A 16,492-nucleotide genomic window follows, 5' to 3' on the forward strand; every position below is an offset into this window, starting at 1 on the left:
GGGGAGAGGAGAGATAGTAGGGGAGGGGGAGAGAGAGTGTGGTAGGGGTGGAGGACAGTAAAGTGCTGCAAGTTAGATGGAGGGCAGGGAAGAGGTGGGGGAGGGGGAAGGGAGGGGAAAAGAAGAGAAGTAAAAAGACTGGGTGCGATGGTGGAATGAGGGCTGTATAGTATGAAATGGGAACAGGGAAGGGGTGAATGGGTTGAGGACAGTGACTAATGAAGGTTGAGGCCAGGAGGGTTACTGGAATGTAAGAACACCTATGAAGGCATGAATAAAACTTTTTGAGTTTCCCATTCATCAAAAAACAAAATTCTTTCTATATATTTATTAGTTTCAGAAATATAAACGTGCCAAATAGGATGATTCATTTTATACACTCTGTAGTTATAGGCCTTATTGATGCACCAACTCAATGAAAGTGAGTAATGCATTATAATAGGGATTCCAAATTAGAAAGGTCATCAACAGGGTTTTTCACTGTCTCCTGTGATGTTTAAAATTCATCTCGAAGAAGTATTAAAGACATCAAGTAGTAATATAGCCCTAACGAAACATCAATGGGAGATGATAAACTATACTCTATCCTACTTGCTGATGATCAGGTGATAAATGGTGACGATAGTGAGGATACCAAAGAAGATTTTATCAGTAAGTCAAGTGGGTTTTAAAAATAAACACAAAGGGCAGATTGATATGACTTGCTTCCTGGAAACTGGCATCACACATGCTGGTGGCTTGCCTGCTCTGTAAAGCAGGATAGGCAGAATTCTGTGGCAGATGTGATAACTGAGTATAATGCTGGTGTAGTCTTAAGTGTTCTGGAGCACTTGGATGGCTGGAAAAATGTCACCTGGTCATATGAATCACACTTCTTGTAACACCAGGTCAACAGTCACGCCTGGATACGCCATCATCTAGGCAAATGGGTACTCGAAACATGCACTGCGCCACAGGTGCAAGCTGGTGGGGACATTTACCTGGGCTTCCATGGGGCCTGTGGTAGTAGCTGTGGATTGTATGAACATTACTGAACACCACACCATCTGCATCCCTTTATACTCAATGCCTTTCCCCAACTGCGAAGCCGTCTTCAGCAGGACAACTGCAGTCCATGGCACAAGGCCAGAAATGTGATACAGTGATTTGAGGAGCACGGTAGTGAACTCGAGTTGATGCTTTGGACACCAAATTCGCCTGATTCAAGCACAATGGTACACATTTGGGATACAATTGGTTGCCAGCAATGTGCCCACAGACACTGGCCTATAATTTATGCAAATTACAGGACCTGTGTGTAAACATCTGGTCCCACATACCTCTGGAATCCTACCAAGGACTTAGCGAATCCATTCCATGCACGATCATTGCTTTATTGTGTTCCAGAGGTGGACAAATAGGCTGGTCTCTATAATATTACTACAATTTAACCCAATCTTTGCTGCTGCTTTCATCGTCTAGTCCAATATGATGACATAAGGGCCACAACACTAAGTCTTTTAAAATTTTTATCCCTGGACCCAGGCAGTGTTCTATTATGTGATGATTGTGCTCAACATAATATTTCATTTACAGCCTGGTAAAATGGTTGCAGTAAGGTGCATATTACAGACACTTTCAAGTGAAAGTGAAAGATGTTTCCAGGTTCAGCATAAGAGGACAGGCCTATGACTTTTTTTTTTTTTTTTTTTTTTTTTACTGTGGGGCAACAACCAGCAAAATAGGAAGGGGCTCCACAGACATGTATTAGTCCTCAAAACATATTAATCAAGCACAAATTAATGTGTATTTATTTGCTGCTATTTATATGTAAAACAGCAGCAATGTTTCCACACTAATATTATTCAGTAATTGTTTACAAATACTAGCTGTTTCCCATTTATGTAAATATATTGATGTCTATGAAAAGAAATAAAATAATAGGGGCTTATTCACTACTATAATAAGAGGCAATCAAAAAGTTTCAATTTAAGGGCATTGCTGCAAAGTACATGCAATGTACCATGACTCCGATGTAGGTATATAAGCACCAAAATGTAGGCAGGGATTAGTGTGGCATTCATGTCTTTCCAATAAGCATGTTGTAAATGTGGTAACATCCACTATGGCAATGTTATTATCAAATGCATCCAAACAGGATCAGTGTTCTGTTATTCTTTTCTTGGCAGAGAAAGGGCAAACCCCAGTAGACATCAATTGGATAATGAAGAATGTGTATGACGCAACATGTCTGTCGAAAATCACCATTGTGGAATGGTGTGCCAAGAGGTTCTGCTGCTTCCCATATCTCAAATTTTGTAACACAGAGAATATTCCAACTCTAGTACAGACACCTGAGCACACGTTGTACAGTTTTGTTCTCTCCCCATGGGATTATTATCCTGTCAGACAAGGATGTGCAGCAGGCAGTTACTGACTTCTTCACACAGCAGGACATGGTGTTATGCCAAATGGGTATCTTCAAATGGGGATGATTTCCCCAAAGCTCACAGCAATTTTGACTGGCTGGCATACCCATCCTGGACTGTATGGCCTTCAAATGGAAGTTTTTGATCACCCCTTATATTTCATTTACTACTAACAAGGACAGAACCATAAGTTGCAAAAATAATTGTTAATAAGTTATAATTTTAATTTATTTTTGAACATCCTGAAAATTTTAAATTTTATTTTCATAGTTTTCTTGTGAGTATATAACAACTCATCTTCTTATTATGCCTTCTTTGAATCTCACTCACAGTACGGAATAAAATTATGGGGCAACTCAACTGGTGCTCAGACAGTGTTCATGTGGCAGAAAAAAGCAATTAGAGCAATTACAGGTATTAAAAGCCAAGAATCATGTCGAAAGCACTTTAAGGAACTTAACATCTTAACATTACCTTCTCTGTATATAAGAATGTGTCTTCTTTCCATAAAAAAAAAAAAAAAAAACAAATACATACCTTACCTTCCAGAACAGATGTACATGATACCAGATATAAAAACAATCTTGATGTAGACTTTACTAGGCTATCTAAGGTTCAAAGTAGCTTTAAGCAAACAGGATTAAAATTATATAACAAGTTATCACAATTACTGAAAGACCTACAAGGTGATGCCTTCAAGAAGCAGCTGCACAAATTGTTAGCTGATAAGTGTATCTATGATGCAAAGGAATTAGAATATAGTAGAGTGTGAGAGTAACTAGGATGTAAAGGAATTGGAATGTAGTAGAGAGTAACTATGATGTTAAGGAATTGGAATGTAGTAGAGAGTAACTATGATGTTAAGGAATTGGAATGTAGTAGAGAGTAACTATGATGTTAAGGAATTGGAATGTAATAGAGAGTAACTATGATGTTAAGGAATTGGAATGTAGTAGAGAGTAACTATGAGGTTGAGGAATTATAATGCAGATAATAACTCTTTATCCTCATGTAATGTAATCTGAATGTACATAGCTTCCCAATTTTAGATTCACTATCAAATTTAATGTAATCTAAATGTACATAGTTTCCCAATTTTAGATTCACTATCAAATGTAATGTCAAAGCTATTTCAACAAATGTTGGCTAGTGACAAGTAATAAATAAAGAGTTTTGCACAAGATGACAAACTCTGCTGTGAACACATGATGAGAACAAAATATTTACAGGAAAATTATTTTTCATCTTCTGTCACATTAGAAAAAATTGTAGTTAATACAATAAACAACAAATGGCTTTCCAGAGTGAGTCTACGTGCAGGAATGTGTAAAAATTAAAGACTTCTAATAGCTATTGGCACAAGAGCAAGCTCTCATCTTTAGATAACATCCTTGGACCTTACATCTACAGATGAAATACATTATACTACTTCCGTACTATTTTTGTCCCTGACTGTACTAGCTGTCTCACTAATAAACTTACTTACATGAAAGTAGGTTTAAAATATTTTACTACAAGAGTTCTGCACAGCTGCAATGAATTCTTTTATACATAATTATTTTTTAAGCTTCAGCACCTGTTACACACACAAGTCTCCATTGTAACTAGTTCTCCAGAAACAAATATTCATTACAACAGCTCTTGATTGTTCTACAGTGTCATTCTTTTGAAAGTGGGCTTCATTATTAATTATCAGGCTTTCAAGTATATGTTTTGTTATTTTCTCACTGAATATTTCAATTAACACTGAAGTTTAACTGGTTCTTGTTATTATGTCATTCATCATGATAACTACACTCAACAACATGCCTTGCAAGCAAACTCAGAAGAACTACTCTAACTCGGCACTGTAAACATGCAAATGCTGTCATCCAACTTACCAATTTCTGACTACAACTCCGTGCTGATTTTCCACAAAACAAAACACACACACACACACACACACACACACACACACACACACACACACAGAGAGAGAGAGAGAGAGAGAGAGAGAGAGAGAGAGAGAGAGAGAGAGAGAGAATATGCCAATATGAGATCATATTTTGGAAAAAATAATTCTATCTGTTGTATCTTACACTTACTTGTCATCTCACCACTGTTGATTTCACTTTGCCCAATTTTCAATCTCTTGAAAAATAAGAGAGATCTCCTGTTTTCCATTGCTGTATTGTTCATAGTGTCATCGTCCTCATCATATGCACTGTACAGGCTTTGTGGGATTGCCAAAAACAAGAGGCTGAAAAATTGAGGCAAAGTTTAATTTTCTCAATGAATCTAACGTACTAAAGACAGTAAAAAAGTTTAACTCTTTAAATACATGTTTGTGTCTATGGATCACCAGCTTCCAGTGTAGTGCCACCACACCACTAGTAGATTGTTATACATATAATTTAATTAATTGTAGATGAATGTTCGTATGTTCCCTGGGTTGCCCTATCACATATTTCAGCATTATTGAAAACCTATTGTCAGCTTCGGATTAGGAAATAAATATAGATTACAAGAAGTTTTGGTGCTTCTTTTCTCACCCTATACCACCCTATGCCCACCATCCTCCCATACTAACTCCATGTTACCACCAATGCTTTCCCATTCCGTTCTATCTAACCTGTACCTTTCTTTCCTTCTCTCACTCAGGAGCTTCCTTCTTCCCCTCTACTAGTTCTGTGTGTGTGTACAGATTCACTGAAACTCAGCCAGAAGCAGTTCTTTCCTACATGCTACTCTGCTATTCAATGCATCTTCTATGTGGTAAAGCCTAGTGTGCGTATTTTATTACACAGACTTGAATGAAATCAACATGAAAATTTAAGCTGAGTAGCTTACTTGAAAACATCAAACATGGTCTGTATCCATTAGACTGGGTGTATATTTATCTCAGACACCTACATGAAACATTCATACACATGATACACCAGAGGGAAGATGAAAGCCCCTATTTCAGTATTTTGTAATTTGTCATGGGAACAGGAAAAACAACATTTGTCTTAACATTAATGATTAGGCACATAATATGAGAACAGATGGTTCAAGCAGTTCAGTGTGTCAACTGTTAGTGGCTATGAAGTTTTCAGCAATATCAATATTAAGAATTAATTGTGTTACTCTATGGAGAGTATATGTTGCTATTCTATTGTATGTCTAAAACTGGATCAGAATTTTAATCCACATCCCAGCCTTCAGCAGGCACTGTGCTACCAATTGTACCATGCAAACATGATGTACTTTGATGTTGCAATTGGTAGAACATTGTCCGTGAAATAATGTGACCTCAGATCAAATCTTAGTCCAGCACACAGTTTTTACATACCACAAGCAACATACAGTAACACAACCAAAACCAGCTATATATATATATATATATATATATATATATATATATATATATATATATGGTTATAATAGAAGGAAACATTCCACGAAGGAAAAATATACTTAAAAACAAAAGATGATGTGACTTACCACATGAAAGTGCTGGCAGGTCGACAGACACACAAACGAACACAAACATACACACAAAATTCAAGCTTTCGCAACAAACTGTTGCCTCATCAGGAAAGAGGGAAGGAGAGGGAAAGACGAAAGGATGTGGGTTTTAAGGGAGAGGGTAAGGAGTCATTCCAGTCCCGGGAGCGGAAAGACTTACCTTGGGGGGAAAAAAGGACGGGTATACACTCGCGCACACACACATATCCATCCACACATAGGGAGATGGTAAGGAGTCATTCCAATCCCGGGAGCGGAAAGACTCTTGATGGAGTGTGTCTGTATATGTGTGGATGGATATGTGTGTGTGCGCGAGTGTATACCCGTCCTTTTTTCCCCCCAAGGTAAGTCTTTCCGCTCCCGGGACTGGAATGACTCCTTACCCTCTCCCTTAAAACCCACATCCTTTCGTCTTTCCCTCTCCTTCCCTCTTTCCTGATGAGGCAACAGTTTGTTGCGAAAGCTTGAATTTTGTGTGTATGTTTGTGTTCGTTTGTGTGTCTGTCGACCTGCCAGCACTTTCATGTGGTAAGTCACATCATCTTTTGTTTTTAAGTATATATATATATATATATATATATATATATATAAAGAAAGATGATGAGACTTACCAAACAAAAGCGCTGGCAGGTTGATAGACACACAAACAAACACAAACATACACACAAAATTCAAGCTTTCGCAACCAACGGTTGCCTCATCAGGAAAGAGGGAAGGAGAGGGAAAGACGAAAGGATTTGGGTTTTAAGGGAGAGGGTAAGGAGTCATTCCAATCCCGGGAGCGGAAAGACTTACCTTAGGGGGAAAAAAGGACAGGTATACACTCGCACACACATCCATCCGCATACACACACACACACACACACACACACACACACACACACATATATATATATATATATAAGAAAGATGATGAGACTTACCAAACAAAAGCGCTGGCAGGTCGATAGACACACAAACATACACACAAAATTCTAGCTTTCGCAACCAACGGTTGCCTCGTCAGGAAAGAGGGAAGGAGAGGAAAAGACAAAAGGATTTGGGTTTTAAGGGAGATGGTAAGGAGTCATTCCAATCCCGGGAGCGGAAAGACTCTTGATGGAGTGGGGAGGATTTCATGAAGGATGGATCTCTGATGAAGCAACCGTGGGTTGCGAAAGCTTGAATTTTGTGTGTGTGTTTGTGTGTCTATCAACATACCAACACTTTCATTTGGTAAGTTACATCATCTTTGCTTTTAGATATATTTTTCCCACGTGGAATGTTTCCCTCTTTATATATCCACAGAGGCAAAGAGTCTGCCCAGACTCTTTGCCTCTGTCTTACGTCTGTATACATGTGGATGGATATGTGTGTGTGTGTGTGTGTGCGCGCGAGTGTATACCCGTCCTTTTTTTCCCCCATAAGGTAAGTCTTTCCACTCCCGGGATTGGAATGACTCCTTACCCTCTCCCTTAAAACCCACATCCTTTCGTCTTTCCCTCTCCTTCCCTCTTTCCTGACGAAGCAACCGTTGGTTGCGAAAGCTAGAATTTTGTATGTATGTTTGTGTGTCTATCGACCTGCCAGCGCTTTTGTTTGGGCCAAACTCTTTGCCTTTACAAATGTCTGCTTGTGTCTGTGTATATGCGGATGGATATGTGTGTGTGTGCGAGTGTATACCTGTCCTTTTTTCCCCCTAAGGTAAGTCTTTCCGCTCCCGGGATTGGAATGACTCCTTACCCTCTCCCTTAAAACCCATATCCTTTTGTCTTCCCTTCTCCTTCCCTCTTTCCTGACGAGGCAACCGTTGGTTGCGAAAGCTAGATTTTTGTGTGTATGTTTGTGTGTCTACCGACCTGCCAGCGCTTTTGTTTGGTAAGTCTCATCATCTTTCTTTTTAATTATATTTTTCCCACGTGGAATGTTTCCCTCTATTATATATATATATATATATATATATATATATATATTTAAAAAGAAAGATGATGAGACTTACCCAACAAAAGCGCTGGCAGGTCGATAGACACACAAATAAACACAAACATACACACAAAACTCTAGCTTTCGCAACCAACGGTTGCCTCGTCAGGAAAGAGGGAAGGAGAAGGAAAGACAAAAGGATATGGGTTTTAAGGGAGAGGGTAAGGAGTCATTCCAATCCCGGGAGCGGAAAGACTTACCTTAGGGGGAAAAAAGGACAGGTATACACTCGCACACACACACATATCCATCCATACACTGTCTGCTTGTGTCTTGTGTGTATGGATGGATATGTGTGTGTGTGCGAGTGTATACCTGTCCTTTTTTCCCCCTAAGGTAAGTCTTTCCGCTCCCGGGATTGGAATGACTCCTTACCCTCTCCCTTAAAACCCATATCCTTTTGTCTTTCCTTCTCCTTCCCTCTTTCCTGACGAGGCAACCGTTGGTTGCGAAAGCTAGAGTTTTGTGTGTATCTTTGTGTTTATTTGTGTGTCTATCGACCTGCCAGCGCTTTTGTTGGGTAAGTCTCATCATCTTTCTTTTTAAATATATTTTTCCCACGTGGAATGTTTCCCTCTATTATATATATATATATATATATATATATATATATATATATATATATATATATATATATATATATATATATATATATATATACCTAAAAACAAAGATGATGTGACTTACCAAATGAAAGTGCTGGCAGGTCGATAGACACACAAACAAACACAAACATACACACAAAATTCTAGCTTTCGCAACCAACGGTTGCCTCATCGGGAAGAGGGAAGGAGAGGGAAAGACGAAAGGATGTGGGTTTTAAGGGAGAGGGTAAAATGTCATTCCATTCCCGGGAGCGGAAAGACTTACCTTAGGGGGAAAAAAGGACGGATATACACTCGCACACACACATATCCATCCACACATATACAGACACAAGCAGACATATATATATATATATATATATAATAGAGGGAAACATTCCACGTGGGAAAATATATTTAAAAAGAAAGGTGATGAGACTTACCCAACAAAAGCGCTGGCAGGTCGATAGACACACAAATAAACACAAACATACACACAAAACTCTAGCTTTCGCAACCAACGGTTGCCTCGTCAGGAAAGAGGGATTTTTTTAGGGCGAAGGCATGTTTGCGGAGGGAATGTAAATAAAACTTAATGGGGTCGTTGTGGAGGTGTTGTGAGGGTGACATGGTACTGGAAGGTGGAAAGTGGAACACGAGGCTGAAATGAAAATGAAAATAAATATAAAAATATATATATATATATATAAATATATAAATATATGGGGAGAGATAATTTTTTTTTTTTTAGGGCGAAGGCATGTTTGCGGAGGGAATGTAAATAAAACTTAATGGGGTCGTTGTGGAGGTGTTGTGAGGGTGACATGGTACTGGAAGGTGGAAAGTGGAACACGTTTTTTTAGGGCGAAGGCATGTTTGCGGAGGGAATGTAAATAAAACTTAATGGGGTCGTTGTGGAGGTGTTGTGAGGGTGACATGGTACTGGAAGGTGGAAAGTGGAACACGTTTTTTTTAGGGCGAAGGCATGTTTGCGGAGGGAATGTAAATCTCTCCCCATATATTTTTATATTTATTTTCATTTTCATTTCAGCCTCGTGTTCCACTTTCCACCTTCCAGTACCATGTCACCCTCACAACACCTCCACAACGACCCCATTAAGTTTTATTTACATTCCCTCCGCAAACATGCCTTCGCCCTAAAAAAATCCCTCTTTCCTGACGAGGCAACCGTTGGTTGCGAAAGCTAGAGTTTTGTGTGTATGTTTGTGTTTATTTGTGTGTCTATCGACCTGCCAGCGCTTTTGTTGGGTAAGTCTCATCATCTTTCTTTTTAAATATATATATATATATATATATATATATATATATATGTGTGTGTGTGTGTGTGTGTGTGTATTAAAACATATACTACCCCCACAGGGACTTCTTGTTCTTATTTGTTACCTCAACAAAGTCATGGAAAAGGACTACATTAAAACTTAAGTTAATACACCCATGCAGAAATTTCCACAAACATTGATACATGCTTGCTTTCTCCATATGAAAGCAGTATATATATTTTGATATTGTATATCATCTGTGAATGCACATACAAGTATTTACATGAAAATTTTAATATGGTGATACTTTACTTGATTAATGCAATAACAACATTGAGCACGAAAAGCCAGCGGAAGAATCTAAAGTATGTGGCCACACTGCTACCGAAATGTCCTTCAATTACTTTTATGCTGCTGTACCAAAGTTCCACACTATATATAACATCTTTAGCAGCAAGGTTGAGCTGAAATAAATAAAATAATTCAGGCTTATATAAACACCAACTTCCAATGAAAAACATTTAAGATATTTAGGAGGATATTTGGATTGCTTGGATATTCTTTTTAAAAATAAGTATCTGATAATGTGGAAACTTAATTCAGTGTCATGGCAGTTAGCTGTTATGACTGACACTTGGAAATATATTCATTTTTCTCTGTGGACATATTACTAATTCTCATGGTGCAACACAATTATTATATTCAGAAACTATGTAAGTCAATAGTAGATTCCATTTGTGCACATAAAACACCCAATCTTCAAATTTTGCTCATTTGCAAATGCACATGCCGTGCTAGGATTTTCATCAAGTAGAAATAATAAGAAAAGTACAAAAATGTAGCAGCATTCACAAGCAGACAAACACTCTTACATATCTACAATGAGATAGCCAAATATACAAATATAAATCTGTTCCAAGAGATTAATCAAGTCAGCATCAGCATTTATGCACAATCTACATTACCCTTTATCACAAAGCATCATGGTCCATAAAGAAGAACCTTTAGGGATGAGGAAAAAGTCAAGGTATGCATTAACTATGGACAAGCTAATCCTAAAAATCTAATCTGTATACAGCTGTATATTTTAATAAAGTAAGATACCAGTTAAATTTAAGCAGATCAGTTACAAAGACCACTGCTACATTGAAAGAAAAAAAACTGCTGTCTCCTCAGTTATATTAAATAATAACTTTAATCTCATATTAATAGCTTAACTGTCTATAAAGTACAATGATTTTTTCAAACAAAATAGCTACAATCTCTCTCTAAATACTGAGTCCCATACACATACATTACTACTTCTCATGCAGCTTTACAATGCACTGTTACTTGCCATGTGACAACAGGACTTTTCAATCCTTTAATATAAATATTCACACAGTTCTTAGAAAGAGCTTTATAAACACAGAGCTTCAGATCACACATGGGTGTGACTGATGTGTCACCCAACACACAGCCTGTTCTACATCTGAATGTTTCTGTTAATAATCAATGGAAAATCCAGGATAGAATGTAACAATATTATGAAAAGGAAAGTTGCTGCTCACCTCATAGTGGAGGTGCTGAGTCGCAGATAGGCACAACAAAAAGTGTGTCACAAATTAGCTTTTGGCCAGTATGGCCTTCATCAAAAATAGATGACAAATGCACACAAACACTCATGCAAGTGCAACCCACACACACACGACTGCAGTCTCTGGCAGCTGAACTGTTTCTGGTAGTAAGTTGCTCTACTTCCACATACAATTTCAAGAAACATTCAGTGTAGCCAGAGTATAGACATAGCTGCTGAACAACTACAAACAGTTACAACAATCAGCAAAGAAACAAAAAGCCACAACTTGGTCAGCACAATGGGTAACACTCATAACACACCTGAAACTTTCCATGAAATCTTAATACGCTTGTTGAACAAGAATTGTGAGAGACTCGTGTTAACACAATGAAACTGAAAAATCTAGAAGTATTTCTACATGTGTGCTCTGTATAATAGAACTTCATTTGAGAAACATAGAAACAGAATGGATGCACCTAGATAAATATAAATTAACTTCACATTATTGTAGGCATAGTATGAGGAAAGCAGGAGCACCTATGCACTCAAAAAGTGGAATGAAGTCTTAAATGATGCACTTAATGAGTACTGCACTGAACAGCTCGTTGAGTCTTACTTCAATTATAGACATGGAAATGCAGCATCCATCCTGTCCACTCGTGACATCGGCATCCCACATGACAGAACAGAGATGTGGGATGCCTTCATCATAGCGAGTGAAATGAAAGCAGATGTTTATGGTATGGCTAAGGCCGCAGCCAGAGATGAAAACACAGCCTTGTATTGTCTCAGCCAATGACTGCCAGGGCCTGCTACCCGAGCACCGCAGATCAACCAGCAGTGCAAGAGGTCACCATCAACAAGTGAACTATTTTGCTATGCCACTCACATGATCAAAAATAGTCCCAGGAGATCCACCCACAAACCAGCCTCATAAGCCGGCACACTGCTGGCCAGAAGGCAGTTCGACACATCACCTGGACTTGTAGGGATATGCCATCCCAGCCACAACATCCATGTGCCAGGTCTGCTCGTAGTCCCAGATCGTCAGCAGTGATAGCTTCAGACTGTGACTCAAGAGCGTCATGTAATGGTGGTCTGTCCCCCCTGGACAGCTTTGTGGTAAAGCTGTGCTGACCACTCTCTAGTAGTTTTGTTTCTATCTTTTCTTTGGTGGACTTTATCAAGCAAGAGATTTGTGAGGAAAACATCATATTATTTTGTCAGACTTCTGTTATAAGATCCAAAGGGAGATCCATGCTTTGTTTCTCACTTAAATTGTGTTTTGTTTCAACTACTTTGTCAACATCAGCAATGTTCTTGTTTACTGGTTTTCCCCAATAAAAACAGATTGAGGAATACTGTTGTGTTTTGTCTCTGCTACCACAGACACAGCAGGAAACATGCAAGATTGCAGCTCTGACAGACTACAGGTCCCCAACAGAAAAGTTTTACACATTTTTAAAGAGGATGAGAAAAGTTTTACACTTTTTTAAAGAGGATGAGAAAAGTTTTACTTTATTAAAGAGTATGGGTGCTATCAATGGGTAGCAGAAATAACTGTATGTAGAGAATTCAATATTGATTTCATCTCGTATATAGTATGATGTGAAGTAGTTGACAGACAACAAGCTCAACTGCTCCCATCATCATCACACCAATAGGAGCGTGGCACAAATCATGATGCCCATCATTTCTCAAGTAGGAAACTTTTCATGGTGCAAAAAGTTTCCTTATTTCAAGGAAAAAACCTAACTCCAATCTAGCTTAATATTAAGAACAGCATCGACAAGTGTTTGCCGCTTGCGCCACGAAAGCCGAATTGGAAGAACAATAAGTAATTTTGTAGTATTCTTTGCTGTTTTAGTGACAGTGATTACTGTTAAAGAAAAATGAACAATTGATTATAGACTTTCAAGTACTTCATGTATTGTACTCACTAGAAGCAAGACAGGTTCATAAATTATGCGGTTATTAAACCAACTTCATTGCAGATGTATTTTATCTAGTCTAACACGAGACGAATCTGTTTACTTGTAAACATTCAAATATTGATGTGAGAAATGGTGAATATGTTATTTATGGAATTTGAAATATACCAGAACTGAACTAAAAGTATTCTGTGAGTATTAAATTATTTCAAAAGTAGAGAGAGTGTCTTATAAATTCCTGTTAACCAGCAATATTCTTCGGAGAAGAAGTTTTTGGAGATCGACGTAGCTGGAAATCAAGAGAACAACATCGGCTGTACATACCAAGTAAGTCAACCTATGTGAGAGAGGTGGGAATTTTTCAATCCAGCCTCACATCGCTTCTGATCATCTACATCATTAGGATGTGGCGACCAGTGAAAAGGACTTGAAAAAATGGAAATTTGAGAGGAAATTGAAGCAGAAGATATGATGTGTTGCCATAGCAACCAGGTATAACAAGACAAGAGATCTGTTTTGTGTAATTGGATTAAGTCCAAAAATCAAATGAAAAAAATTTGTGAATGCAACACTGTGAAAGACGTACGAAAGTAATAACATTAAAAGAATGAAAAGAAGACTTCGACATATTAAGCTACGAAGAGATACAATGAGAATAATTCAACTAAGAAGATCCGGAGTGGGGAGTGTACAGCTCTCACATGCATCGTGGGGATGCAGACGCAGAGACAACATCTGACACCACCAGCACCAGTTGCTGCTAACCAGTGCTGATTCTACATCCACACTCCGACACCAATGCGGAAACCAGCAACCGATGCCACCGGCACTAGTTACTGTTCACCAGTGCTGATTACACACCTTCTCACCGACGCAGCCTACGACTCTATGCTGGGTGAGCAAAAAACAATAATTGTTCTAGGATATGGTTGACGAAACTGGTAACTAGATTTTATTAGTGTAGTTATAATACTTAAGAGTTAATTCATTAAATGATCACTAGATCAAAAACTAAGAGAAATATGGATAATACACAGAGAATTGGGGAAACTTCAGACCCAGCCATGGCAATGAAAGTGAGTAAGGAGGTGCCCGACTGGTCTGATGTAGTAAATTTAATCAAAGCTCAAAGGGAAAATTCAGAGGCTTTAAGAAAGGAACTAAGTGCAATTTTAAATGCCAAACTAGAAGCTCAGAGTTTAGAATTAAATTCTAGATTAGATGCACAAAGTGAAGAATTAGGCTTAATGAATGCCCAAAATGCTTCTTTAAGGAAGGAACTAAGTCTTAAATTAGACTCAATAAATACTCAATTAAATGATAAAATAAATGACCAGGGTGCTTCTTTGAGAAATGAAATAAGTGAAACTAAGTGAAAAACTTTATGCACAGAGTGCTAATTTAAGTAGAGAAATAGACACACTGATAAACTCAATGAATTCTAAATTGGATGCTTGAGATGAGTTTTTGAATAAAAACCTAGACTTAATACTCTCAATGATTTCTAAATTAAAGGCTCAGAATGAAACTTTAAATATTCAAATGACAAATATAGGTTCAGTGAAGGTCAGAGTAGAAGCTCAAAGCAAAGAATCTAGTAATCGATGCAAAGGCATGGTTGCTCTGGAAACTGAATTTGACGCCAAATGTAATAATGTAGAATCAAAACCTATTGAAAACTTAGAATCTTTGAAAGATATATTCAATAATGTAAGACAAGGTTTAAGAACTTCAAAAGAGAGTGTAGATCAGTCTAAGGAATTAATGTCGATTATTCAATCGCAAATTACAGGTGTCAATGCACAAGTTGTCAGTACAAGAGTAAACAATGCAGGATGGAATTTCAAATAGAATATATTCAGATTTGATATTACAAGTGTATGTAGCTTGGAGGAACTATTTGAAGAAATGATAGATAGAGGAGTTGCCGCGAGAGTAACCTCCGGAAACATTTCAATTATTACTTCTTCCAAACTTAATAATACCAACAAGGTTATGGGTGACTTGTGGAAAGGATTCAAATTTACCCAGGATAGAGTAGAAATTAGAATAACTTCACCTGATGTTATGGTACCTAATAAAGTGGTGCAAGGTGCATTCCACTGACTCCTTGTCACAGGAGAGCTCGTAAAGTCTGATGTCAAGAACACAGTACATGGTCATTGGAACAGTGGTCCCAGATTATGTTCACAGACAAATCCAGGTGTAGTCTGAACAGTCATTCTCACCGGGTTTTCATCTGGTGTGAACCAGGAACCAGACACCAACCCCTTAATGTCCTTGAAAGATACCTGTATGGGGGTCATGGTTTTATGGTGGGGTGATGGGATTATGATTGGTGCACGTGCACGTACACCCCTGCATGTCTCTGACAGAGGGACCGTAACAGATCAACGTACTGCTGCACATCTTCAAACCCCTACCACACTTCAGGAGCTCCAACAGGCACTGATGCAAGAACGGGAGGCTATACTCCAGCAGCTGCTCGACAACCTAATCCAGAGTATGCCAACCCATTGTGCGGCCTATGTAGTGTGCATGGTGATCATATCCCATATCGATACCGGGGTACATGCACAGGAAACAGTGGCATTTTGTAGCACATGTATTTCAGGACGTTTTTCTCAACTTATCACCAATACCGTGGACTTACAGGTCTGTGTCATGTGTGTTCCCTATGTGCCCATGCCATGTGTGGCACTACATTTTGCAATTATCCTTAATTTATGAGCATAAGTGTATATACCACTAGCGTTATTATGATTTATGTGAGTTTACAAGTGTCGAAACGAACACTTTCATTTGCCTAGAGTTCCTGCAGACTACAAACAGTCTATAAATAATGAGACTAGTACGTACTAAAGAAGCAGTACAAAAGATTAGAGTAAAGAGTAAAATACTCATAAATCATAAATACCTGAAGTTTACGACTTGGAATCCTAAGGTTAGTCAACATGACGCCAAAATACACTCCTGGAAATGGAAAAAAGAACACATTGACACCGGTGTGTCAGACCCACCATACTTGCTCCGGACACTGCGAGAGGGCTGTACAAGCAATGATCACACGCACGGCACAGCGGACACACCAGGAACCGCGGTGTTGGCCGTCGAATGGCGCTAGCTGTGCAACATTTGTGCACTGCCGCCGTCAGTGTCAGCCAGTTTGCCGTGGCATACGGAGCTCCATCGCAGTCTTTAACACTGGTAGCATGCCGCGACAGCGTGGACGTGAACCGTATGTGCAGTTGACGGACTTTGAGCGAGGGCGTATAGTGGG

The 16,492-nt window shown here is 38.6% G+C and overlaps 1 protein-coding gene across 6 annotated transcripts in view; it reads right to left on the reverse strand.

Moving 5' to 3' along the window:
• LOC126161898 (transmembrane channel-like protein 5) overlaps positions 1 to 16,492 on the reverse strand; it is a 297,583-nt gene that overhangs the window by 177,790 nt on the left and 103,301 nt on the right. For all 6 annotated transcript variants that reach the window (XM_049918048.1, XM_049918045.1, XM_049918047.1 and 3 more), the window contains exons 5-6: positions 10,036 to 10,187; positions 4,493 to 4,647 (exon numbers count right to left, since the gene is read on the reverse strand). In XM_049918048.1, the coding sequence (XP_049774005.1) occupies positions 4,493 to 4,647; positions 10,036 to 10,187 (307 nt within the window). The remainder of the gene's footprint in view (positions 1 to 4,492; positions 4,648 to 10,035; positions 10,188 to 16,492) is intronic.

Source organism: Schistocerca cancellata, chromosome 2 (genome assembly GCF_023864275.1).
Source record: "Schistocerca cancellata isolate TAMUIC-IGC-003103 chromosome 2, iqSchCanc2.1, whole genome shotgun sequence".
Lineage (NCBI taxonomy): Eukaryota > Metazoa > Arthropoda > Insecta > Orthoptera > Acrididae > Schistocerca > Schistocerca cancellata.